Source organism: Pelecanus crispus, chromosome 3 (genome assembly GCF_030463565.1).
Source record: "Pelecanus crispus isolate bPelCri1 chromosome 3, bPelCri1.pri, whole genome shotgun sequence".
In the NCBI taxonomy this organism is placed as follows: domain Eukaryota; kingdom Metazoa; phylum Chordata; class Aves; order Pelecaniformes; family Pelecanidae; genus Pelecanus; species Pelecanus crispus.
This window is the reverse complement of record NC_134645.1, coordinates 90,712,040-90,735,494: the sequence shown is the minus strand read 5'-3', so window position 1 is coordinate 90,735,494 and position 23,455 is coordinate 90,712,040. Positions and strand designations below refer to the sequence as shown.

The following is a 23,455-nucleotide window of genomic DNA, read 5'->3' as shown; positions in this document are numbered from 1 at the left end:
CTTCATAAAAGTCACAGACTTCCACTTACAACACAGAAACAAGCCCACCAATAAACTATTCCCCTTGCATCTCAGGCACAACACAGTGGCAGTTTCCAGGCAAGCTCAAGACCCTTGCAGAGTCATTAGCAAATTTGATGATATAAAAATTGGAAATGGAAAATAGGAGTTTTTAATTCTGAGGGAGATATTTATGTTTGCATGTTGAGAGAGGATTTAAGTGACGGGAAGCACAACCCGAGGCTGCTGAGAGCACTTCTACTTTCCCTCTTGTATTGGACAGTATCCATTAGCCCCACGATTTCTGCATAGGATTTACAAGTGATATGACAGAGCACCCTTACACCTTCTCACTGTAAAGGTACCACCTTCTGAAACTGCATCAGCAACATCTTATTTCTGTAAATTCCTGCATGTCAGTGTCCTTGCCTCAAATCAGACTTGGGTATTAGAAAGATACTCAGGGACCAGCCTGTCAAGGTGTTGGTGGCCTTATATGTCTTTATTCCTTTGCCAAGTTCACAACCCAGTGTCCTGAGAATCAGCAGTGAGAGCGCTCCCTCATTTCTCTTTCCTCTGCAGTGAGCTGCTCTGTTTTGTGACCTACTCTTCAGTGAAAGCCATTACACATTCAACTTATGTGCTGCATATAGAAAAGATGCCGTACAGAAAACCTTTAGAGAAGACCCACTTCGCATCTGCATTCAGTGGTTGTACAAGTAGAACAGATGGACCCAACAAGTCTCCATTTTGGGTGGGTTTGGACACTGAGAAGACTTTGTGGCTTGTTTCACCTTGCAAAAACTCCAGTTTGAATACTAAACTCTGTCCCAGGTTGAATGGGACATGTGGTCTGGGACTAAGCCCTCCAGGGAACCCAAGAGGTTTCCACGAGTCCCGTTCAGGAATGACTTCAGAAGGTGCCCAACATGAAAGCCTGTCATGTCCCAGCATGTCTCAGCACCTAAAATCGCCCACTGAGGAACAGCCATGAAAGCTACAAAGGACCAGTCAGTTCCCAGTCAGAAACTGGTACTGGATACAAACATGGGTTTTATTTTTTAACACTGCAGGAGGCTTTGGAAGATAGGGAATAGCATACTACCGTGGAAATGCCTGGTGTCAGTTTTCCACTCCAGCTCTGAGACTAAAGCTTTGCGACATCTCTTTAATTTTTCTCTTTGGCAGTGATTTCAAAGGCTCATTGTTTTGCTCTGAGACAGTCTCTCTGTCCCCTCATCTATCTCTGAAGGAGCGAGGCAGACGTAGGCCCTGAGATAAAGATATCTACACGGGAAACAAGCAGGTTTGAGACTTCTTTGCTGCCAGATACATTGCATGCACCCAGAGAGGCTCGCAAATGTCCATAAGTGACACCATGTCTGCAAGCTGCAAGGCAGTCTTCAGTGTTCCTGTGTGTATGTGTAGGTTTTTTGCAGGGGGGAGGTCGGTGTGTGTGTGTGTGGTATTTTTATTGTATGTATATACATATTTTAGGTGTGGGCAGCTTCCAGGTCGTCACCACCAGGATACGCTCATCAGCTGCCGCATGACTGCAGAGACCTTCGTTTCTTTGCATCTCACTGAGGGAGAAACAAGGTTTATTCCAGCCCTTGATATGAATCCTGAGTGAACTACTGATGCTTCATTCACCCCACCATTCATACATCCTGACAAAAATACTGCCAAGAAAGGGCAGCGAGGACCAGCTGACGTTAGGTTACCAGGCTATGAAGAAATATAATAAAAGTACAGCATTAGGCTGTTCCTCAGCAAAGAAGATACAGCTATTTTAAGTATCAACTAAAGCTGCTTATTCACAGGCTCCCTGTAAAATACGAGATGTCGTAGATTAAATGCTTAAAATGGATGTTTAAGGAAGGCAGCAAATCAAACATTTACATAATCTTAAAATATTAATATTTGTAAATAATACCTGAACATCTGCTAGCTGGAACAAGGTCACTGACATGGAAATAACTCCCTAAGGGTCATTACAAGCACAGTCTATTTTAGCTTATGGAGGCTACTTTGAACATCAGCAAAGCAAAAATCTTTGCCATTACCACCGTACCAAATAGTTTGTCTCTAATGGGCTGAGAGCACGCAAGACAGCCATGCTTACTGGGCTGTTAATAACACAACTTACACAACATTTGCTTGCTCACTTGCTCTTTACAAAGATACTTGTTCTTGAAAAACCCTTCACTTTTCTCTAATGTTTTTCTTCCATTTCACCTTGCATAACCCCAGGCTGCTCTGTCCAGTGGTCACAGCTGTGCCGGGCTGGCAGCTTGCTGACTGTCCTCTGCAGACCAACAAGAGTCACTGTGGCCACCATAAAGCAGCTACAGACTCCATCCCCTTTTTAGCTTAAAGTTCAGTGGTGAAATTGTAGGCTGGTCCACCAAAAATGTTGAAGGTTAACAGCTGCCCATTATTCCACCAAGTTTGGGAACCACCACTTTTACAGTATGGGGCTTCTCTACAGTCTAATGTCACTCACAATCTCCTTATGATATTATTTATGTTTTTCAGAGATGAGTTGCCTTTCCCACCTGCACCATAATGTCCCAGGCTCAATGCAATCCCACAGGGCAGGACTCTCCATTAGACTGGGGTCCCTGAGCTGCCCTCAGAGAGCAGAGAGGGTCTTAGGGCAGCAACCAGTTGCAGTCACACACGTCCCACGGGCTCCTCTACTCCACTTCAGCAGTACAAAAGCCTTTTTATCCTACGCAAGTCAGACCACATCAGTTTGACTGGCATTGCCGCAGCAAAAAACTGGAAGGACTCACAGGGCATAGCAAATCACTGTGACTGCCTGACGAATAACATTACAGAAGAAAATATAAGGATTGCCTCTTACTAGGCTTTTGTTTTCTTTCTTTTATATTTTTTTCCATCAGGCTTATCATCTGACACTAAAACTACACTGCAGAATTCTGCAGCTGTGCAAGAACCTGTAGCACCTGAGCTATCTCCATGCGTGTGAATCATGCTTTCCAAGGCTGGAGCCTCAACAAAGTTGTTGCCATGTTTTGTTCTTTATCATATGCAACTTCAGTGCAATTTTCCTAACACCCCACCTTTGTCCCATGTAATTCTGCAAGATAAGGAGGTTTTGAGCAAAAATTACAGAAACACCATGTTTTTCCTTTACAAAAAGTCACCTTCTCACCAAAGGCTGTTAGGATATTTCTCAATTTTATAAATGTTACTCCAAGTTTTTAGGCTCTAGCAGTATCCTAATGCCTGTGATGGGAGGTAGCATAGGAAAACAAGTCAAGAAGGAGATTACAATGCAGTTACATTAGCACTAGAACTGTAACTGTGTGCATCTACTTGGTGGGATCTGTGTACAAAGCGTTCCTCACTAGCTCTGCGACATTGATAAAAATAGTGAAAATTTGGTCTGTTTACAGAAATACAGTGCAGTGGTGACACTGGACATCAAAACCTAAACCATCAGTACAACAGAACAAAACCCCTCACCTGCTCCAGAAAGCACAGGCTTCATGTGCCTGATGTATATCCAGCCGGGGAGGGGGGCAGGGCAGGGAATCACAGTGGTTCCCCAGCTATCTCCAACCAAGTCAAGGGAAGGAGTCCAGATCTCCTCCGAGAGAAGCCCTGATATCCCACCCCATCAACCCCAGGAGACAGCAGGTCTTTCGGCCAGAGTGGTGACACCAAGGAGAGAGTGGCACTTCCAGTCTGCCCATATCGGGCATCATTCAGAATCTCCAGCCAAAACTGCAAAAACTGAGGTTGGCTTAAAAAAAAAAAAAAAAAAAAATCTGAAAACCCAACACAGCACTGTAATCTTTAATGATTTGGGTTTCTAAGGTTTTTGATGCACATGCTTTGAGGCTTTTCTCTGCTACCTAGAAGACTACCAAGATTCCCTCTCTGACACAGACACTGATTTTTGCCCACCGAAGGGAAAGCTTGATCTCTTCCCTTTGGGACCAGCAGAGTTTGTCACTGACTTCACTGGCTGGGAAAGCCATTTACTGTTCAAACCAACTCTATTCAACCTAGAGTCACCAAGACAAATAAGGATCCCATAGCTGCACTCTCTCTGAGCTGGCTGTTTTTCTCTGCTTGTTCTATTCCCTCACATTTTAATATGATGAAATATGGCCTGGATGGCCACCCTCAGTGAGACCAGCTTAGTGGTGACTGCTGTCTCATGAGCCAGAAAAAGGCAAGAATTTGGGATTCTCCTTCTTCCCACTGCTGTAACTTACAAGCTGTGCACGGTCCTGTACACTCAGTGCCTGCAACTGCATACGATGCATACTGTATCTGTCCTAGGGGCTACCAGCCTGGGGTCCTGTGTGCTTTCAAATCTGAGCCTGCCTCTGCACTTTGCTTCTCCCCTCTCGTTTGCTCCAGGAGAGCTGCTAGAACAAGCACGTTCACCTCCCGATGTGATCAGGGGTAAGCAGGGAAACACCATCTTCTCTTCTCTGAGAGAAAAGGAAAAATTCCAGCACAGGCACCAGCCTTTCAGTAAGGACTGAAAATGCTCAGAGGAAAATGTGTTTGCAGCCAGATTATTATATGATAGTGGTTCCTGTCTGAACGTAGGAGAAGAATAAAGCCAAGAAAAAGTTACTGCTTCAGAAGCAGCCACAGGAGCTTTCCACACTGCTCTCTTTTAAGGCCTTGGGGAGGGAAAAGGAGAAGGACAGAGGATCTAAAGGATGGGAAGTAGCGGGGACCCTCTGAGCTTATAGCAGGACAGGACATACCTGGTATTTAGGGACATACATACACTTTAGTGAACTCACTCAACAGAGCATGATATCTACTTGTTAGCGTCTAGTCTTCTGTTAGGAAAGATGAAGCATACCAAATCAGCAACCCATTTTCACATGTGTGAAACCATGCAACCTCCTATCCCCCTTCAGAAGACAACATACAACCTAGTGACACAAATCAATGAAGTGTTGATCAAAATCAATGAAGTGTTGATCCCAGCATTGGAAGTGTTCAAGGTCAGGTTGGATGGAGTTTTGAGAAATCTGATCTAGTGAAAATGTCCATGGCAAGGGGGTGGACTAGATGATCTTCAAAGGTCCCTTCCAACCCAAACCATTCTGTGATCCTGTGATAAAGCACAAGCTATGCTGGGCAAGCTGTGTGAGATGGCACACAGTCACCAAAATCCATGATGGAGCAGCATGCCAACAAAACAAAGCCAGACTGAAGGCAGTGGACATCCAGCCAACATCTCACAGATCCAGGCTTTGCAGACAGAACAGAAGAATGGAAAAAAGAAGCCTAAGAAGTCAGGTAAAGAAAACCAAGACCAATAAGTAAACAAACAAATGGGAGACTGAGCCAACAAGGTGCCTGGCTGGACAATCCTGACAGTGACCATCTTCTCCTGGAGCCAAGAGGATTTAGGTCAGTCCATGAAATGAATCTCATGGCTCCCTGGTCTTTTCATCTTTCAGAGGACAGGTTCCTCCCCAAATCCACCCTGCTGAAAGGCTCACCTTCCAAAAGAAGCAACCTGGCAGGAGAGGAAATATGAGCAGTAAGCCATAATCTCCCTTTCCCTAACCAGAGGGTGGAGCAGCAGTATCACCATCGAGGAGATACTCATCTGGAGCAGGTGGGGGGCCCGAGGGATGCTCATTCAGTGTCATTGTTACAGCTTTTTTCTTTTTTTACTTTTTTCTTTTTTTACTTTTTAATTTTTTTTTAATTAGTTTTTTAAATTATTACTTTTACAGATTCAAAAAGGAGCTGGCATGTCCAGTGCATCCAGAGCCAGCTCCAAAACCTCAGCCCTGGGCCTCAGCTGCATGCCTGGGCTTGTCAGATATGTTCACACCAACCCCAGGGAGATTTGCCTATGCTCCACCCAGAGGACAATTTAAGGCAAACTCTTCAACCCTAGAAATAGCAGGTCAAGTTGACCACTGATTACCAAAAAAGTTACCTCCAATGGGCAGGCTGGACTGCAACCTGTTAGTAAATTACAGTGGGGGAAAAAAACCACTGGTGATGACACATTTTGGACTCTGGAGTTTGGAGATATATAAATTTACAGAATCATAGAATCATAAAATAGTTTAGATTGGAAAGGACCTTTAAGATCATCAAGTCCAACCGTTAACCTAGCACTGCCAAGTCCACCACTAAACCATGTCCCCAGGCACCACATCTACACATCTTTTAAATACCTCCAGGGATGGGGACTCAACCACTTCCCTAGGCAGCCTGTTCCAATGCTTGATAACCCTTTTCAGTGAAGAAATTTTTCCTAATATCCAATCTAAACCTCCCCTGGTGCAACTTGAGGCCATTTCCTCTCGTCCTATTGCTTGGGAGATCAACACCTACCTCGCTACAACCTCCTTTCAGGCAGTTGTAGAGAGCGATAAGGTCCCCCCTCAGCCTCCTTTTCTCCAGGCTAAACAACCCCAGTTCTCTGAGTTGTGAGCATGGGGACAGCCCTGTGCTGTCAGATCAGCACATCTGCACTGTGGGGCAAGAAACATCTTTCCATCTACACCAGGAACAGGCAGGTCAGAGAAGCTCTGTTCTACAAACTAGATGCAAAATGCAAAATAGCCCTGTGACCTGCTGGACAGGGAGATGTTGCACTTCACCCCAGAAGGTCGATTGACAAAGGATGCAGTATTAGTCATTCAGCAAAAGCTGCAGAAAACACTGTCCTTAGCTCTGGAGGGTCTTGGTTATTGATCTAATCAGCAGAGGGATTTCCATGCTGGTATACCAGCACATTTTTTATTCAAGTACTCTTTTACCTCTGCAGTAATGAGCTTAGAAAGCCCAGGCGAGCATGTTCCTGTAACTGGGTACAACAAAAGACAGAAGTGACGGTGACGGAGGCCTCCCCTCCTACTTTTTTGGTTGCTTTAGAGAGTTTGAGCCAAGATTCTATCTGGACAAAAATACTCCTTTTTCTCCTAGCACAGATGGGCTGTGATCCACCTAACGAGTTCTTTACTTTGCAATTTGATCACATCAGCTGAAAAGGTCATTGCAACCTCACAACTACAAGTGAACATAAAAACCTCCAGCTTGTTCATCTTCTCAACAGTGAAATACTTACCAGGAGTGTCCGTCCCTGAGCTCTGGGGAACACTAGCCAAAAAAAGAGCCAACTTCAGCAACAGTAAGCAGTGTAAGAGCTGTACAGAGGACTAGGAGGTGAGCATGAGGCCTCTCTGAATTGCCTTGAATATCTCCTGAAACCAACCAAGCCCTTTCCCTTCACACTGGTGCATCTGGTCAGAGGCTTTTTTGTTATTATTATTACATGATTAATTAGAAAATTAGATAACTTTTAATTAGATGAGCATGAAATAAAGAGAACTGTTGTAGTCTCACCTCCAAAAGCAGGCCGCATGGTGAAGTCATGGTCATCAACCCGGAGAAGCTGTTCTGTCTTTCCTTTCCAAGTTTTGGTCACGTCATGATTCTTCTTATAGATGTGACTGCAAAAGACAGCAATAGTGTTGGTCTGACATCTCTGCGGCGTGAGCGGCACTCCGCAGACAACCTCTGCCTGCCGGATTTCGGAGCCCCAGGAGCGGTGGGCTTGTGGGCACAGCCCCACGGAGGGAAGCAGGGTTGCTGCCAGCACCACGGCACAGGGCAGCACGGCAGCCCCAACGCCGCCTCTCCACAGCGTTAACTCAGACCTGGCCCCCACCGCGGGCAGCCCTGCCATCTCAGCTGGCTCCAAGAGGGACACGGTGTTCTCTCCGCCCCAGACACCACAGCTCCCAGGGAGGCACGGGGCCGAGAGCACAGCATCTCATGGAGGAGCTGGGATGCAGCAAATGTGACAGAGCAAGCAACAGAAGCAGCAGATGACTCTGCCCCACATGTTGCCCAGCCAGGACTTGGCTGGGTACAAAGGACATCACCCAGCCAGGACTTGGCTGGGTATGAAGGCAACATTATCGTGAGAAAACTCTTTTCGATGGTGGTCACGCAATGTCATATGCTGTTCTGAGACTGTCTGCCCCATGAATGTCAGCTGAGTACCAGCAGTTTGTGTGGACAGAGGGCTCGCTTTGCCTTTTGCCTTTTAACAATGACAAAATCATCCATTTCCCTCCACAGCAGCAGGAAAAGAGGGGTGTTATCTAAAGAAGTCAGCAAGATCCACAATCCTTCACTTTTCTGAATATTAAGCGGGGGGGAAAGTCCTAACCTTTTGTTTTAGAGATCATATAACAGTAGAACAAGGATGACGACAAACCCCTGAGAAAAGTGTAAGAGTCACTAAAATGGCATAAGTGGGCAACTAAACAGCAGACAGACAGATACTGCACAGACTTTGAGAAGAAAATCCAGATCAGCATCCCTGGCATTCACTAGCAGCGCAGGAAGGAGGACTTGGACCATTAAGACTCCTCAACCTCTTTGCTCTGGGCAGAACTGACACAGTTGTAAATACTGTTGCAATCAACTGTTTGTCAGCAGCTGACTAAAAATGGTAACAAATAGAAAGAACTTTACACAAAAGAGTTCTGATTCATTTGTGTGCAGTAAAGAACAAAAATCTTGGAGGAAAAATAAAGGGACTACTCTAATAGATACAAAAATGAGGGTGAATTAGGCTTAAAATCCTGGTCAAAAATTCAGAGCTTAGAAAGCCGTCACTACATGCTTAAGTGTGGCTGTGGAAGGGCCATGGATGTGCTTTAGGGTCATTAAAATACAAATCATGATGAGTATGAGCAAAGGGAGCATAAATCACAATTCAGAAGAAAAAGTTTCCCATCAGAGCATTCAATTCAGAAAAGAAATGATAAAACCTAAGGGGCATTGATAGATGCTGCTAACATGGATAACCTGCTTACTTTAATAAGGAGGAGAAAAAGAAGCAACAGAATTTTAAAAATTGGATTAAATTGATGTTTTAAAGGAATATAAGCCTTTGTGCTGCAGGGCACATGCAACATAGGAAAATCTGGATCCCTCTCACCTCACTTTGGGCTCCCGTTTAAATCGGGATGTCGGAGCATCTCTCTGTGCTGACTGCAAAAAAGAGCCAGCTGAAGCACGTGCACTCCCAACACAGCTGCATTAATGTTTACCTAAAAGCAGGGGGATAAACCCAACAACAGCCATTAATGAGAATGATCGGAGGCAAAAGTTTAGCTTTTCACTGCTTGCTGCAGGGGGAGGTTGTGTTTCTTTGCAGAGGTTAGGGCTGCTGACAAAGTGCTCCACAGTCTGCAGTATTGCCTCTGCTCCTGAAAAGCTGGCAGTGGAGAAGAATATCTTACTATGTCTGTGACTTGACTTTACTGTGACTTTAACCATCAGGGAAAGGCCTAAGTACCGGTGAATGTTGAATCAAATCTCTCTACTCAAAGAATTTTTTTTGGGTTTGTGATGGGGGTTAATCAAGTTAAAAATCTGATAAAACTTTGGATTGCATGCTGTATGAGGAAATAGCATGGAAAGCCCTAACGGTATTACAATACCATCTTGTAAATCAATGGCACAGCCTTACTGAAATGCCAAGCTCTGATCAATTAATTTAAAAATAAATCATCAAACAGCAGATAGCACACAGGACTGTTGCTAAGAACAAGGCTGTGGCTGCAGAGGCTTCAGAGGGGTGGCTGGGGACACCAATGCTGCCTTAGGAAGAAAATAGGTTTTCAAGAACTTCCTGAGCCAGGGGTTGCATTTAATAGCCAGCATTTAATCATCACTTCATGCCCAATCCTTCAGGTACCCGATGGACGATTCAGAATTTACAGACACAGGTCTGTCAATTTTTAATCAATTTAATCCATTTACAAAGAATTTTGTATAGAGCTATATTTAATGACAGGCAGTCTACACGGCCTTTGAAATGTATAACAACGATTTTTGTCAATTTAATGCAAAACAAGACTTCGTTTGTTTGTAAAAACCCCACTTTTTATAACACTGCGTGACATTGGCTGTGCTGGTGTCTTCTGCTCCTCTCCGGCAGGTATCCCATGCCAACCCCACCACCGTTTGGCATAGGAATTATCTCCTCATCTGCGGCGAAGGCGAATACAGCCGCCAGTGCCTTCGCAGAGCTGAGGGATGCACCGAACACTCCTGCCCGTTGGGCGCCTTTGCTGACAATCTGATCACCAGAATCTCATAAATCCTCCCTGAGGTACTTAGGGTCTTTAGCACTTCTGATTATAGATTTGTCAGGGTTTCTTTCAGCTTTATGCACTCTCTGCAATTCACCACTATTCATTTAAAGCCACCCATCTCCCTTTCTCTTTTTTAGCATGTTTTTCATATATAATTTTATTGCTGTTTACACTTTGCTCAAGTCGGATAAGTTTGATAAGACTGTCTTTTGTGAGGACTTGTTCCTGTTTACAGAGGGGAAAAGGGGACAGGTATCTCATTGAGCTTCTGTAAAGGCTTCTCCATTATTGCCCTAAATTTTTTTTAATCTTTTCCTTTCCAGTCACTTTTATTCAGAATTGTTCTCAACTGCATAAAATAGATCCTTTTTATATTGCCAAATATATCAAAGAAAATTAAATTTTGATGGCATGAGAAATCACAGATAACAGCTCAACTGGACTCAAAAAAGCAGCAGGTGTCTATGCAGACATTCAGACCTTTCTGGAGCATGATAAAGAACTTGTAAAATTGGAAAGAGTCCTCATGCTGTAGGGCATAAGGTGAGTCTGAAAGGAAACGTGATCTCCATCCCCAGCACGGCTCAGCTGCTGGCAGCCAGGCTCCAGGAGGTTTCTGCTCCTCCCTCTGGAGAATTCACCACTGACTTTGGTCACAAGATGGTATCTCATGGTCATGGGACATTGGTTCCTATTATCCTATTTCCTATTGGGATTCAGAAAAGTATTTCTACAGTTCAGTGAGAATCTTAACGCACTGCAGTATATTCTCCAGGAAAAAACCCAAAATGCGTCATTTAGGTGTCATTTACTTTGTGTAGCAACCACAGCAAGCTGGAGGAGATGTGCCCTGTGTAAACTTCACACCAAGAAAGGTACAAAACCTCCTGGTTTTCTAACTGACAAAGTATATGGCTGCTGCAAAGATCCCCTAGAGCATAAATAAGAAAGAGAAGGTACAATAACAGTTTAAGACTGCCATAACAATGAACTCATTCCTAGAAGAACATTCCAAATGTATTTTCTCCATTATGCTATGAGCGTATCCCACATAGATGTCTATCTTTAGTATTAATGCACATGGATCACATGGGACCAGATATGGTCGAGAACTTTCTGACAAGCTGGGAACCTCAAGGTCCTCAATTTTGGGGAGGTCTCCTTCCAGTGCCTGTCAGGGCCACCAATTCAAGGGCTTGATGAGTCCCAGCTGCCCGAGAGGCCCTGGTAGCTCCACAGGACGACAAGTGTATCCTGGCTTACATGGATGCCACACCGGTCCCAGAGCTGGAGGGGAGAGAGACTCTGTTGCCCTGCCTCTGGATGTAACATGCTCCACACTGACTCATCTGTGGTTTTATGCCTAGAGCAGGAAGGAAAGGAAAGTGACTTTCCTTGCCAGATTTCTAGAAAACACTAAATCAGACTCTGGAAAATGATGGCTACAAACTCAAAGGATGTGCACAATCACTGTTATCGTACACATTAGGAATATTTCATGGTTGCATGCCCAACACACCTTACCATTGATTGCTTAGGACCCTCCATTTTTGCTTGGATTTATAAAGTATGGGTTTTAGCCAGGAGAAAAAAAAAAATCTGTTTTATGGTTGTTCATATTTTTAGCTTATTAAAGTTGAATGCATAATACATTTGTTCTTCACAGCAATAAACGGAGCCTTTTTTTACCAAGTGTATCGCAAATCCTGCACTCCTTCCCTCTTCCTACATCCATCCAGCCCAAAGCAAACAACAATAATGTAAGCAGAGGGTAAAATTCACAAGGATGTTTCATGCAGAGATACTCCCTTGCAAGGCTAAAAAGCTTAAGCTTTTATTTTCACTGTTTCAGGGCAGAACCATCCAACCTGCCTGGCTGTCTCCATGCCCCCTGCCACTTAAGACGTCATCTTTGGCTCATGAAAACAAAAAAACAATTACAGACCCTCCTCACTGTGAAATCAGTGCAGTTCGCACCCGTGTCAGCAGAAGCAAAAGTAAACCAGCGTGTTTAATTGCAGAGGTACCGCACTGTGATAACGCTCAGCTATCCGGTGTAAATAGGCTGCTCGGGCAGTGAACGCTGCAAAGAGCCAAATGATGGAGATATGGGGGATAATAGGTCTACCCAAGGGAGCCAGAAGCCACTGTTCTGCCGAAGAGGCAGGAGGCACGACTCTTGAAGAGACGGCGCCGAATGCACACAGGCTGGTGAGGAAGCAGTGTTGGGGCTCTAAACATCCCACAGCCTCCACGGGCAGGTACACAGCTGCAGCACAGTCAGAGGGGGCAACACTAGCAACAGCCGAGAAGTCATAGCTGCACACATGAACCACAGCTGGAGCACATAGCCAAGGGAAGGCACGAGGTTTGCTTCTTGGATCTGCCGTTGCAATTTGCGCGTGCGCACGTCTCTCCCTGCTTTTGTTTCACGTTCCTATTTGGCCCTGTTGTGGTGTTGCAGTTTCGGTGAAAAAATCGCAGGAGACATCCAACCTTGCACAACTGGAGGCTGTGCAATGCCCTGGACATGAACTCCAGGCAAGTAACACACCTGTAAAAAAAAAATGGTTATCAACATTTTAACCATTAAGCTATCTTGCATTTTCTGAGAAATCGCCAGAAAGCAGAGGGGATCAGTAGGGGCTGGGAGTCATCACAGGCCAGAAGACTTGTCTGCTGCACCTGCTTGAAAGTTGGGGGAAAAAATGCAGCCCTGCAAGGCAACGGAGGGAGCACACCGGCCAGCAGCAGCCGTTTCAGCAGGAATCAGCAGGCCACTTGCCCCACTGGACCACTGTTTGGAAAAAGAGTCTGAGCTGAGTTTCGTGCTGCCATGCCCTGATGGTCTACTGCTGCTTCTGGGTCCCAACCTAAGGCTGGCATGTAGCATGTCCTGAAAATGACATCTCTAATGAGATACTCCAAATCACTGACCACTTCCAAAAACCCTGGCAGGAAGTTTTTAGCTAACAGAAGCTCAAAGCCACTTCTGTTTCAAAAGTGCAGTGTTTCTGCTGGCTGAAGCATGAGGCTTTGCACAACTGTTAGGAATAAGCAGACTCAGAGCCAGACTGTGTCTGTCTGTCCAGTGCAGAGGCCACTGGAAACAGCATTCACAGGCACAATTGAGATGGCAAACATCTCCTGAGCCCTCTCTTCTAGGACAATTTCTGCAGAGCAATAAGCATTACCACAAGTATTATCAGCAATTTTTACAGAGCAATAAATATTAACAAAAGCACTATTTTTCGGAGTTTCTCTTTTTCTGTGTGGAAATTCTGTCCAGATGGAGGACTGCCCTCTTTTGCTTGCGATTCCTGAGATGCAGCCACCAGAGAGCTACTGAAGAGTACCCCGAACTGTTTCCAATTCAGTGCTGGACATGCCAACAGCACTTGCTTGGCACTTACAGTAAGGCGGATGCTCCGAGGAAGCTACAAGCACACATGCACGTGCACTCTACAGTCGGTACTACACATAGTCAGTTGGACTGGAGGATCTTAAAGGTCTTTTCCAACCTAAATGATTCCATGATTCTATAGCAAGCCTGACGTGCACTGGCACCAGCACACAGCTCCCTGGAAAATCCCAGCTAGCAATACGGCGGCACAGACCATGGCCCATCCGACACATACACCCGCACCTTTCCACACTTATACCATCTCCTTCAGCACCAAAGTCTTTACCTGCTCTCTGGAAATTTATTCCCTGGTGTGTAGGTAAGGCTGGGGCCAACATCCCATGCCCAGCAGTCACTCAGGTGACCCTGACAGGTTTTACTTTGCAGTTCATTTATCATCACTTGATTTCTCTAAAACAGAATGAAATGCAAAATCTTTTAACCAACAAATCTGTTAGCTATGAGCCCTTGGTGTCGTGCACCATTCGCCAGCTTGTATATCAGCAAAAAGACTCAACTTCATACAAATAGATGTCACTGAATCCTTTCACCCAGTTTTGTAAGATAAGAGACAGGTCCCTGTCGTGGCTTAGCCCCAGCCAGCAACTCAGCACCACGCAGCCGCTCGCTCACTCCCCCTACCCCGATGGCATGGGGGAGAGAATTGGAGGAGTAAGAGTGAGAAACACTCCTGGGTCGAGATAAGAACAGTTTAATAATTGAAATAAAGTAAAATAGTAATGATAATAATAACAATATAATAATGATAATAACAATAATAATATACAAAGCAAGTGATGCACAATGCAATTGCTCACCACCCGCCGACCGATACCCAGACAGTTCCCGAGCAGCGATTGCTGCTCCCCGGCCAACCCCCCCCCAGTTTATATACTGAGCACGATGCCATATGGTATGGAATAGCCCTTTGGTCAGTTTGCATCAACTATTCTGGCTGTGCCCCCTCACAGTTTCTTGTGCACCTGGCAGAGCATGGGAAGCTGAAAAGTCCTTGACTAGCATAAGCAGTACTTAGCAACAACTAAAAACATCAGCGTGTTATCAACATTCTTCTCCTCCTAAATCCAAAACACAGCACTATGCCTGCTACTAGGAAGAAAATTAACTCTATCCCAGCCAAAACCAGGACAGACCATATCCCTGGTAAATGTAAAAAACCTGCCATCAAAGTACAAAGCCAGGAGCTGCTACTCAGTGAGCACACACCAATTTCCTGCGCAAAGCCTGGGCTCTCCAGAGCATAACCTGAAGCTGCTCCAGGCAATGGTCACGGCAAAGCTGCCCAGAGGCAGTTGCTTCTTTAAGTCATACCTCTGTTTTGTAGAAGAGTCGCATTATCAGCGAGCTGGGGGGTGCGGGAGTAAGAGAAAATGCAACACGACATAGTTTCTAATTAAGCAAGCGCTACCCATTCAGCATGCTGAGTGAGGTACCACTCATAGAAAAAATAGTGCATTACAGTTCAATATTAACGTAAAACAAGGGGAGTAATTAAGGATGCACAGGCAACCGGGTTAGCTCAGCTGGTTAGAGCGTGGTGCTAATAACGCCAAGGTCACAGGTTCAATCCCTGCTCACTGCAGGGGGGGGTTGGGCTCAATGATCTCTCAAGGTCCCTTCCAACCCAAAGCATTCTATGACACTGTATCTATAACCCTTAACCTGACGTTTCTTAATTTGGGTTCCTACCTCCACAGCCCTAACCTGGCTTTACCACCTTCCTTTCCCGTGAAGGCAGAGGCCCAGCAACTTCTCCGTGTCCTCTCGGCAGACCGCTGCCTCCGCGCCTGCAGGACCAGCCACCCCCAGCCCGCAGAGCTCCGTCGCTAGGAACCTCTGGGCAATGCTCGAGTAATGAACTACAGAACTGAAGATGTTCTGCACTTGCACAACCCAAGCTAGCTTCTTGAAACCAATATAAAGGTCTTTACACCAGGTTGATGTACCACCTTAAAGGACACAAAATATCAAACTTATCAAACACAGATTCTCAAACATAGGAATAAATTTTCTTGGCTAATATGTTTACTGTAAAATACATTTACTGTATTTCTTATGGTAAGTCAGCAAGAGAAATACTAAGCAGAAAATGTGATGCAGTTATTAAAAAGGATAGTTTTCATTTCTCTTACATGATTAGAAGACCAGCATAGGAACTGGTTTTAATTTCCTTTTACTAGAAGAGTCCACTATTCATTGCTGGTTTTGAGACAACTCTATTTTTTCTACGTAACTGGAAATTTAAGGTATCAGTGTCATTGCTCCGTACACTTTTTTTTTCCCCAATATTGCAGAATTCTCTGTATTTAAAATGTCATTCACATTTAATAGCCCCTAATACTTACTTTTATATACTTTTAAGTAAGTACATTGTTTGCATAGAAAATGTAAAAAAACACACACACACACACACACACACACACATATATATATATAAAAAAACCATACAATTCCTCAGGTTCTACCTGGCTGGAAAACTGTTCATTAAAATCATTATTTCACAGGAAACCAAATAGTATCAGTCATTCTTTACAATAAATTCATCTATGTAACTAATTTTAGCAGTGCTTTGATTTCCACTCTATCACAACTTCACAACTGTAGAAATTGTAAATTATTTTTGCAATGTTTAAATAAAGTACAAAATATTCAAACAACTTATTAACTTAGAGAATGGCACCGCTTTTGGATAAATTCACATTTAAAAGAAAGATTTATACTATTTCGTTACTATTTCATTACAAGTAGATGATCTCTACGACACGTGAATGGTTTGCAAGAAGACGCTACTGTTGAATCCCCCGTATTTCCCAGAACATAGACTTGGAAAAATTTTCAGTGTTAAATGAAAGATCTCATTCCATAATGGAGATTCTGTGGAAATCAGTGGCAAAACTTCAGTTGGCTTTAGGATTTCAAGCTCAGGCCCTAGCTGTTTCAGCTTTCTAACATTTATGTCACTAAAAGTGTATGCTACTGAATTTTTCAATAAGTAGTACAAATCTGAGAGCATATTAGGTATTCTTTGCTTTCAATTATATCACAACATTTCTTTGTAAAATGTTCAAGTAACAACATTCCCTATAAAATAAAAGCGTTGACTGTTAAACCAAAAAAACCAACAAAATAAATGAAAAGATGAAGGTTTACAGCCAGAGTAAAGCCATTTAATAAGATGGATTAACCCAATTTTATTTCTGAGCCCTTCAAACACTGAACAATCTTGTAAGATATAATTGTCACTGGAGGACATAACTACAAAAAAGATAACATATTTTGGGCTGTCTGACAGGTTTGGAAGATTATCTTTTCCAATGTAAACCTCTGGTCAAATCTCAGCAACTGTAAGTCTAATAAACTTTACTAAGACCTTTAACTCTTTCTCATGCCTTTGCTTGACTTTAAAATACATATTTTCGTAAAGTTTCCATGTATTTCTTCAAAATATGTTTTCAATTTTACAATCCCTGGGTAACTTCCAGGGATTTATATGTTACTAATTAATACCACACATGCTAACCAACACCCCCACCTCAAAATTGTTAGAAAATAACATGCAATTTCATCTGAATGTAAGTAGCACAGACATTCCAGCAAGCAGAGTAAATAACCTGCTCTTCAAACAGTGCTGGAACAACATGCAGATTTGAACATCTGTATTAATCACAGCTTCACTGAATTCTCTCTGTAATTCACATACGGGGCTAAGAATATTTTTACCAAGCTGAAGTGGTCAACTTACCTGCAAAACCTGCCTCATTGAGAGTTAATTATCATTGTGTGTCCATTTACAGTTAAAACTGAATACAGTATCAGACACTATTCAAAAAAACATTCTCTATTAAGTTGTTTGCATGTACAATATACAAAAAGACATTGACAGGGCAGATTTTTGTGTCTGTGTAGTGATGTATCTGTAACACTACAGGAAGAGAAACTTGGGCATTTTAAAAACCCTTACCTTGCCCTCTGCACCTCCAGCTGGCTTGTCCACCTCCTCCTCCTGTGCTTTCTGCTTTCCACAAGAAGAACTAAGCAAAAGATCAATAAAAGGAGTTTTGCAAAATAAGGCATCTTGCTGGAAATCGGAGTGGGGCACCCTGCGCTCCAGTAACCTCCTGTAGTACAAGTCCCCCGGGGTTTAAACATTGAATTAACTCTAATTCCGACGTCACGTGTGCGTTGGCGATCGGTGGTAGAAATGCTGCTTTCCCGGCGTGATGTTTTTGACAGGCTTTCAGGGGCTTCTCACTCACAGCTTTTCCCTCATCACCGCTTAATGATTGGCCATTACTCACCAAGTTCGCCTCTCCAAACATTTCCACTGGGTCCTAAAGGATATTTACTAAAGCCATTACATAAAAACCCGCAATTCTGCACGCTGGCTTTTTGCTCAATCCCCTAATCTCAGGACAGTGCTATCCTTCTGCCAGACTGTGTAAAACCGGGCTGTCCCTTTTCATTAGGCTTTCCAGATTTTCCGTTCCTTCGCGTGACATCTTTTTCAACTGGAAACCGCCTGTGCCATGTTTCAGACGTGTATCATTGTAAAATGTACATATTTTGACAGTTTTATAGCAGTTGAGATTTTATTTTCCAATTTAGTCTGGCTCGTCATGGTGCTGAAGATAAAAGACAAGCTATTTCCTCTGAAAATGATGATTTTATTTACTGTTAACTTTTAAAGAAAAATTAAAACACAGTAACCCCCAAAGTATCTATACATGCAATAGACTCTTTACATAAATCAAGTCACCATTAATACTTATTTTTTAAAATAGGTATTTGCACAATCAGGCATTTTAACTTTTTTTAATAAAAGTTTGACATAAAAATGAAGAGCTACAGAGCAGCTATTTCTTTAATCACAAGGAAGAGGCTGTTTTCAGAAACCGTTCAAAGCTGATTTTCTCACAGCCCATTCAAAGGGCAATGTAGGCTGCCTCTTTGCAGAACACTTAGCTGCTTTACTAATGACCAACGTGTTGTACAGGTATGAGAGCAAAAGTTTGCTTGGCACAGCAGTGAGTCTCTACAAAAAGAAAAGCACATTCAGAGGAGCAAGCAGGTCAAAACCCAGCAAAACCATCTTTTGGGTCAGACCTCTTCCAGAACTCTCTTCTGTGAGCCCAGGTTTGCAATACTTGAATAGAACAGGTATTCAAGCAACATACCAACTAGGAAACACAGGATCTGGAGAGGGTTTTTTGGGTTTTGTGTTTTTTTTAAAAAAATTTCTAATGAAATAAATATACAAATTAGGTAAAAACTCATCAGTTAATATATTGACATCAAATTGTTCTGCAGTGGAATGTATAAGTGCTGAACTGGCTGAACAAACTACATTTGTCTGAACTTCTAAGAAAACTATTTTTTTGATCTTGTTCCATTGTACCTGCACACAAGATTATCAACAATCCACAAGAGTGCTAAAAAAGAACTCAGTTTGGGTTTGTTTGGGTTTTTTTGTTTGTTTGTTTGTTTGGGTTTTTTTTTAATTTCACACAACAGGCTTTCCCTACTGTAGAAGTTGTTATAGCTACTTTAATATTTCAGAACACTAATACATGCTATATTCAACAAAATTTAGGAAAGCTGTAGGTAGCTTGATAAATACTTGCTGAGAAACAGGATGAGAATCTCACTTAAGTCAGTGCTATCATGTCTGACAGCAACGAAATGGAAGTTAAAGTTTCATCGTCTTTGAAATAAACATGCTAGAATACATTTAAATCTGATCAATAATACAAGAGGAAAATTATCCCACTGATTTGCTTTCTTCTCCTTCACTGCAATACTTAAGTATTCATGACAAAACCTCTCAAAACTCTAACAATTGTAGGTCTATTACTTGTATATGTGATCTCACAGCATTCATGAATATTACCAGTTGTTTGTTTTTTTAATAAACTAATAATACAGAAAGCCTCTGGGTCCAATACTGATTTCAGGTTAAAAAAAAAAATAAATGAAAAAAACAAACAAAAGGCCATGTGATACTTGAAACATAACCGAAGACTGGCTTGAAACTCTTTATTATTACCAAGGTTTTAATAAATATTTTTCTTAAGTGTGTTCATATATATGAGTTTAAGTATAATAAGGTTTAAATTTTCTTTAGTCAATAAAACCACATATGAAACATTCAGTTCAACACATTACGTATATTTCTGGTATAATTAAAAGACAATAGCTCTGGGTAAATAATTATATTACATATTTATAACTATTGCAAGAATAGACATGTTTTATATAATATTCAAATTTTAAAAAAACAAGATATACAATTGAGAGTATTAGAAGAGGACATTCAAATCTTGCAAAAGATTATCCAATCTTTCTTCTAAAAAATAAAAATCAAAATAATGCAAGTAGTTTTCTGGCCCCTTCTTTCCTCCCCTTCTCCTTTCCCCCTTTCACACACACAAAGCAGCATCACAACCAATTCGTATGTGTTCCCCCTCTAGAAATGTGTCATGGTAAATAAAAGTGGTTACAAAACTGTATCCTCTCTAAATTAAGAGTTCACTGGACACAAACACATAGTAGTGTTTCATTTTAGAATTCCTTCTCCAATGTCAAATCTTATACTAACTTCGATGGGGTGATTAACTGCATTTATGTTCCATAAAAAAGTGAATCAACCACTTTTTCTTTTAAAATTGTCTTTTTCTAGTTGATAAATTACTCAAATTGACTCCTCTCCCACATGCCTTAATGTTACTATTCCACTGCACTGTTTCTCCAAGTATCTAGTGGGCACTCAACACTTGTTGTAGTTAAACGTCCAACTTTGCTTTTCTTACAAGTAATGTATCTGTAGGTACATTAACATTCATAAGGACTTAAGCGTAAATACAAAAAGTAGCCTTTGTAAACAGTTTTCATGTCATACCCAATACAGAATGTTCAATGAAGCATTCAAGCCACTGCTGTTACAACAGAAACAACCTTATAACTCAAATATATATTCATTAGCCAAACATATTCTACGAAATATAAGAGCTGCCAGTGCAAAAGTCAGAAGGACAATCAGAACAGTTGATCCAGTGTGGTTCATGTTGACTCTTGGTTGCTGGACCCGATTAAAGTCAGTTGAAGATGGAACCCGTCTCTGACTCTGCTGCTGGGCACGGCGCTGCCGTGGACTCATAGACGTGTTAGTGGACACAGGTGGAGTACGCTCTTGACTGGCTGCTGCACTGCTATTCTGAGTTTCAGACTAAAAAGGAAACATGGAGATTTGTGAGGCAAGATGCACAGGATAGCGCATGTGCATAAGATTAGCAAGGAATAAAATCATTAGGACTAAAACATAGTCTTCAGATAATTGTTAATACTTGAAAGCCTGACAATACATGCCACTAGTAGTTAAAAGATTGTTATATCCATCATTTTTGTCCATACGCTATCTTGAGAAGTCTATTTCAAGCTGCAAATCAGCAGTTCTAAGGACAAGAAAAGAAAAGTCTGAAGGAAGTCTGTCAAACGTTATTTGAATCCCAGATTCGTTCCAAATCAAGATATTTCAAATATCTTTGTCTAGGAGTTGCTTAACTCTTTGCAGTTCAAGAAATCTTTAATAATCCTCCAGACAGTTAAGACATTGAGGATTTGTAATGTCACCTATACTGAATGGGAAACAAGTTGGGGAAGGCAAGAAAAGGAAGAAGTCCAGAGAACTCTAATTAATCAACTCTGCACTGCTTCCTGTGGACGGTGGGGTCCAAAAGTCTGCTCTCATCACCACCAACACCACAAAAACCCTGAACACAAAACAGCCAAGTGATTCCAGCACAAATTATTGAGCATTGTACCTATGCATGCACATACCTATTGCCCTCTACTGGTCAAACGTCAGTCTACCATTTCATGTAGTAAAAAAAATAAACGCTGGCAACGGATGTTCAACTCAGGAGAGCATTATTCTAAAGAAAATCATTAGTCAGTTTGTAAGATTGAAACTATGGACTCCAATATTGAACTGGCCTAATTCTGCTTGCAATACTAAAAGGCTCAAACTTCCAACGTTTTAATATTAAAAATAGTGACACAGCACAGTTGTTGGAAATAAAAATTTTGGTAAGGTTCAATTTTGAAGTGTTTTAAAAAAAAGTAGCGCTGACAAAGGTTTTTTGGGTTTTTTTTTTTTTTTTAAAATCTTCTTTTCACTTCTCAAAACAGTTTGCAGGTATTCCCACTTAAAGCAACCTGCAGCTATTTTCCAGAGTTAGCTTTCCCTCCCCCCCACCTTCTAAAAGACTGATTATCATTACAGGAGGTAAAACTAGAATTCTGGACATTTTGTATTTGCTTCCAAGCAAAAGCCTTTTAACAGACATAATATCTATAACCCTAAGCACTGTTCTGGCCAGCTACCACATCCACAAAAGATATCCTTTCCACACGGCCAGATAGGGAATGTCTTCAACTGTGTATGAGGTTTGATGATCCAGACAGTAAGCAGTACTTGGTCCTGTGACTCTCCAGCCATGTATTCTACATGTGGGAGAAGAATCTCCAAACTTTCACCTAGTTCGTGATTTAACTAGCCCAGGGAAGAGACCTTCCTTTCCTACCTCCTCGTCATTAGTATTTCCCACTGTTTATTACCACCAAGGAAGTACTGAAGCAATTACTCACATTTGACAACTTGCCTGTTTACATAGGTTTCTTGCCTAAGCAAGCAAGCAGCTTGTGTAGCTTCGAAGAAAAATGTTTTTAAAACATTTATTTTATCAGCAGGGACAGCCAAGAACACCACAAGCAGCTTGTCACGATTTCCATTACACTGCAGAAGAAAGTCATTCTGCTTCATACTGAACCCACTTGAAGGCTCCTCATGCCAAGGAAAATAAAGACTTAAGGAAGCTGAGACTTTGAAAATGAAGTTCCTAGATTCATCTACACTCCCATCTTTCAGAAGGGGAGAGGGAGAGAAGTGAATTCAGGAAGCAAGAACTGCAAATTCAGCAAGCAAAGTGTTATTCTTCTTAAAATAGCTTTTAAAAAGAGGAAAAAAAAAAAAAGTCTAGCAATATTCCTGAGCCTTCATACTTACTAACTAAAGTAACTAGCACTAGCCGTCACACACTTCGGTCTCTTCCCAACACTGCAAATTTTTAATTTAAAAATAAAACAAAAAGACCCTGTTCTGAATGAGACAAGGTGCCCATACACTGACACAAACAGAGCTGTAATTCAAGAGAAACCTCACTGACAATTGCAAGGCTTTAAATTTTTTTTTTTTTTTTTTTTAGGAAATTATACAGATGCATCAGGGCAGCAGAAGACTGAGTGCTTCACCCAAAGCTGAGCTAATCCACTGCCTTGGGATTCCCAACATAATCAGTGACCAAGTATTAGCAGACATGCAGAAGCAAGTTAGATAGGAAAGGAGTGATCATTGCCCAATATAAATTTGGGACCAGATGCTAGTATACCTTAAATAATATACACATCTACATAAAGCTTTTTTTGTTTGAAGACTTCATTATTAAGAATCCCAAAAATGGCAGATGGGCTGTATTATAAATCAAGAAAAAAATAACAATCTTCTTGTCTTCACTTACAGGAAGTTTTTAAATTCTCCTTAAGCAAAAATGTCAAGATTTTTAGACTAACACAACACCTCACATCACACAATTTCCATCCAATTTTAAGTCATTTTCTGCCAAATCATACTGGAAATGTTGGGGAAGAGGGCTTAAGAGACTAAAAATAAAAATATTTAATAAGACCTAGATTGTAGCCACCTTTAGTATCTGATCTTTACAGCCACTGAATATGCACTTTGTGTGTCATTATTTCTGAAGCTTCTGAAACTGTTAGGACTGGCAGAAAACTTTGCTTCAGGGACATCTGAGCTTGATAAGGCTAGTTT

The 23,455-nt window shown here is 42.0% G+C and overlaps 2 protein-coding genes across 3 annotated transcripts in view; both read right to left on the bottom strand.

The window, feature by feature from the left end:
• Positions 1–17,891, bottom strand: part of LOC104033194 (gamma-aminobutyric acid type A receptor subunit rho2) — a 39,354-nt gene extending 21,463 nt beyond the window's left edge. Inside the window, exons 1-2 of the mRNA XM_009485761.2 lie at positions 17,534–17,891; positions 7,378–7,484 (exon numbers count right to left, since the gene is read on the bottom strand). Coding sequence (XP_009484036.2) covers positions 7,378–7,484; positions 17,534–17,721 — 295 coding nt within the window. The 5' untranslated portion in view covers positions 17,722–17,891. The remainder of the gene's footprint in view (positions 1–7,377; positions 7,485–17,533) is intronic.
• Positions 17,892–19,569: 1,678 nt separating this feature from the next.
• Positions 19,570–23,455, bottom strand: part of UBE2J1 (ubiquitin conjugating enzyme E2 J1) — a 31,151-nt gene continuing 27,265 nt past the window's right edge. For both annotated transcript variants that reach the window (XM_075707644.1, XM_075707645.1), the window contains exon 8: positions 19,570–20,794. In XM_075707644.1, coding sequence (XP_075563759.1) covers positions 20,525–20,794 — 270 coding nt within the window. In that variant the 3' untranslated portion in view covers positions 19,570–20,524. The remainder of the gene's footprint in view (positions 20,795–23,455) is intronic.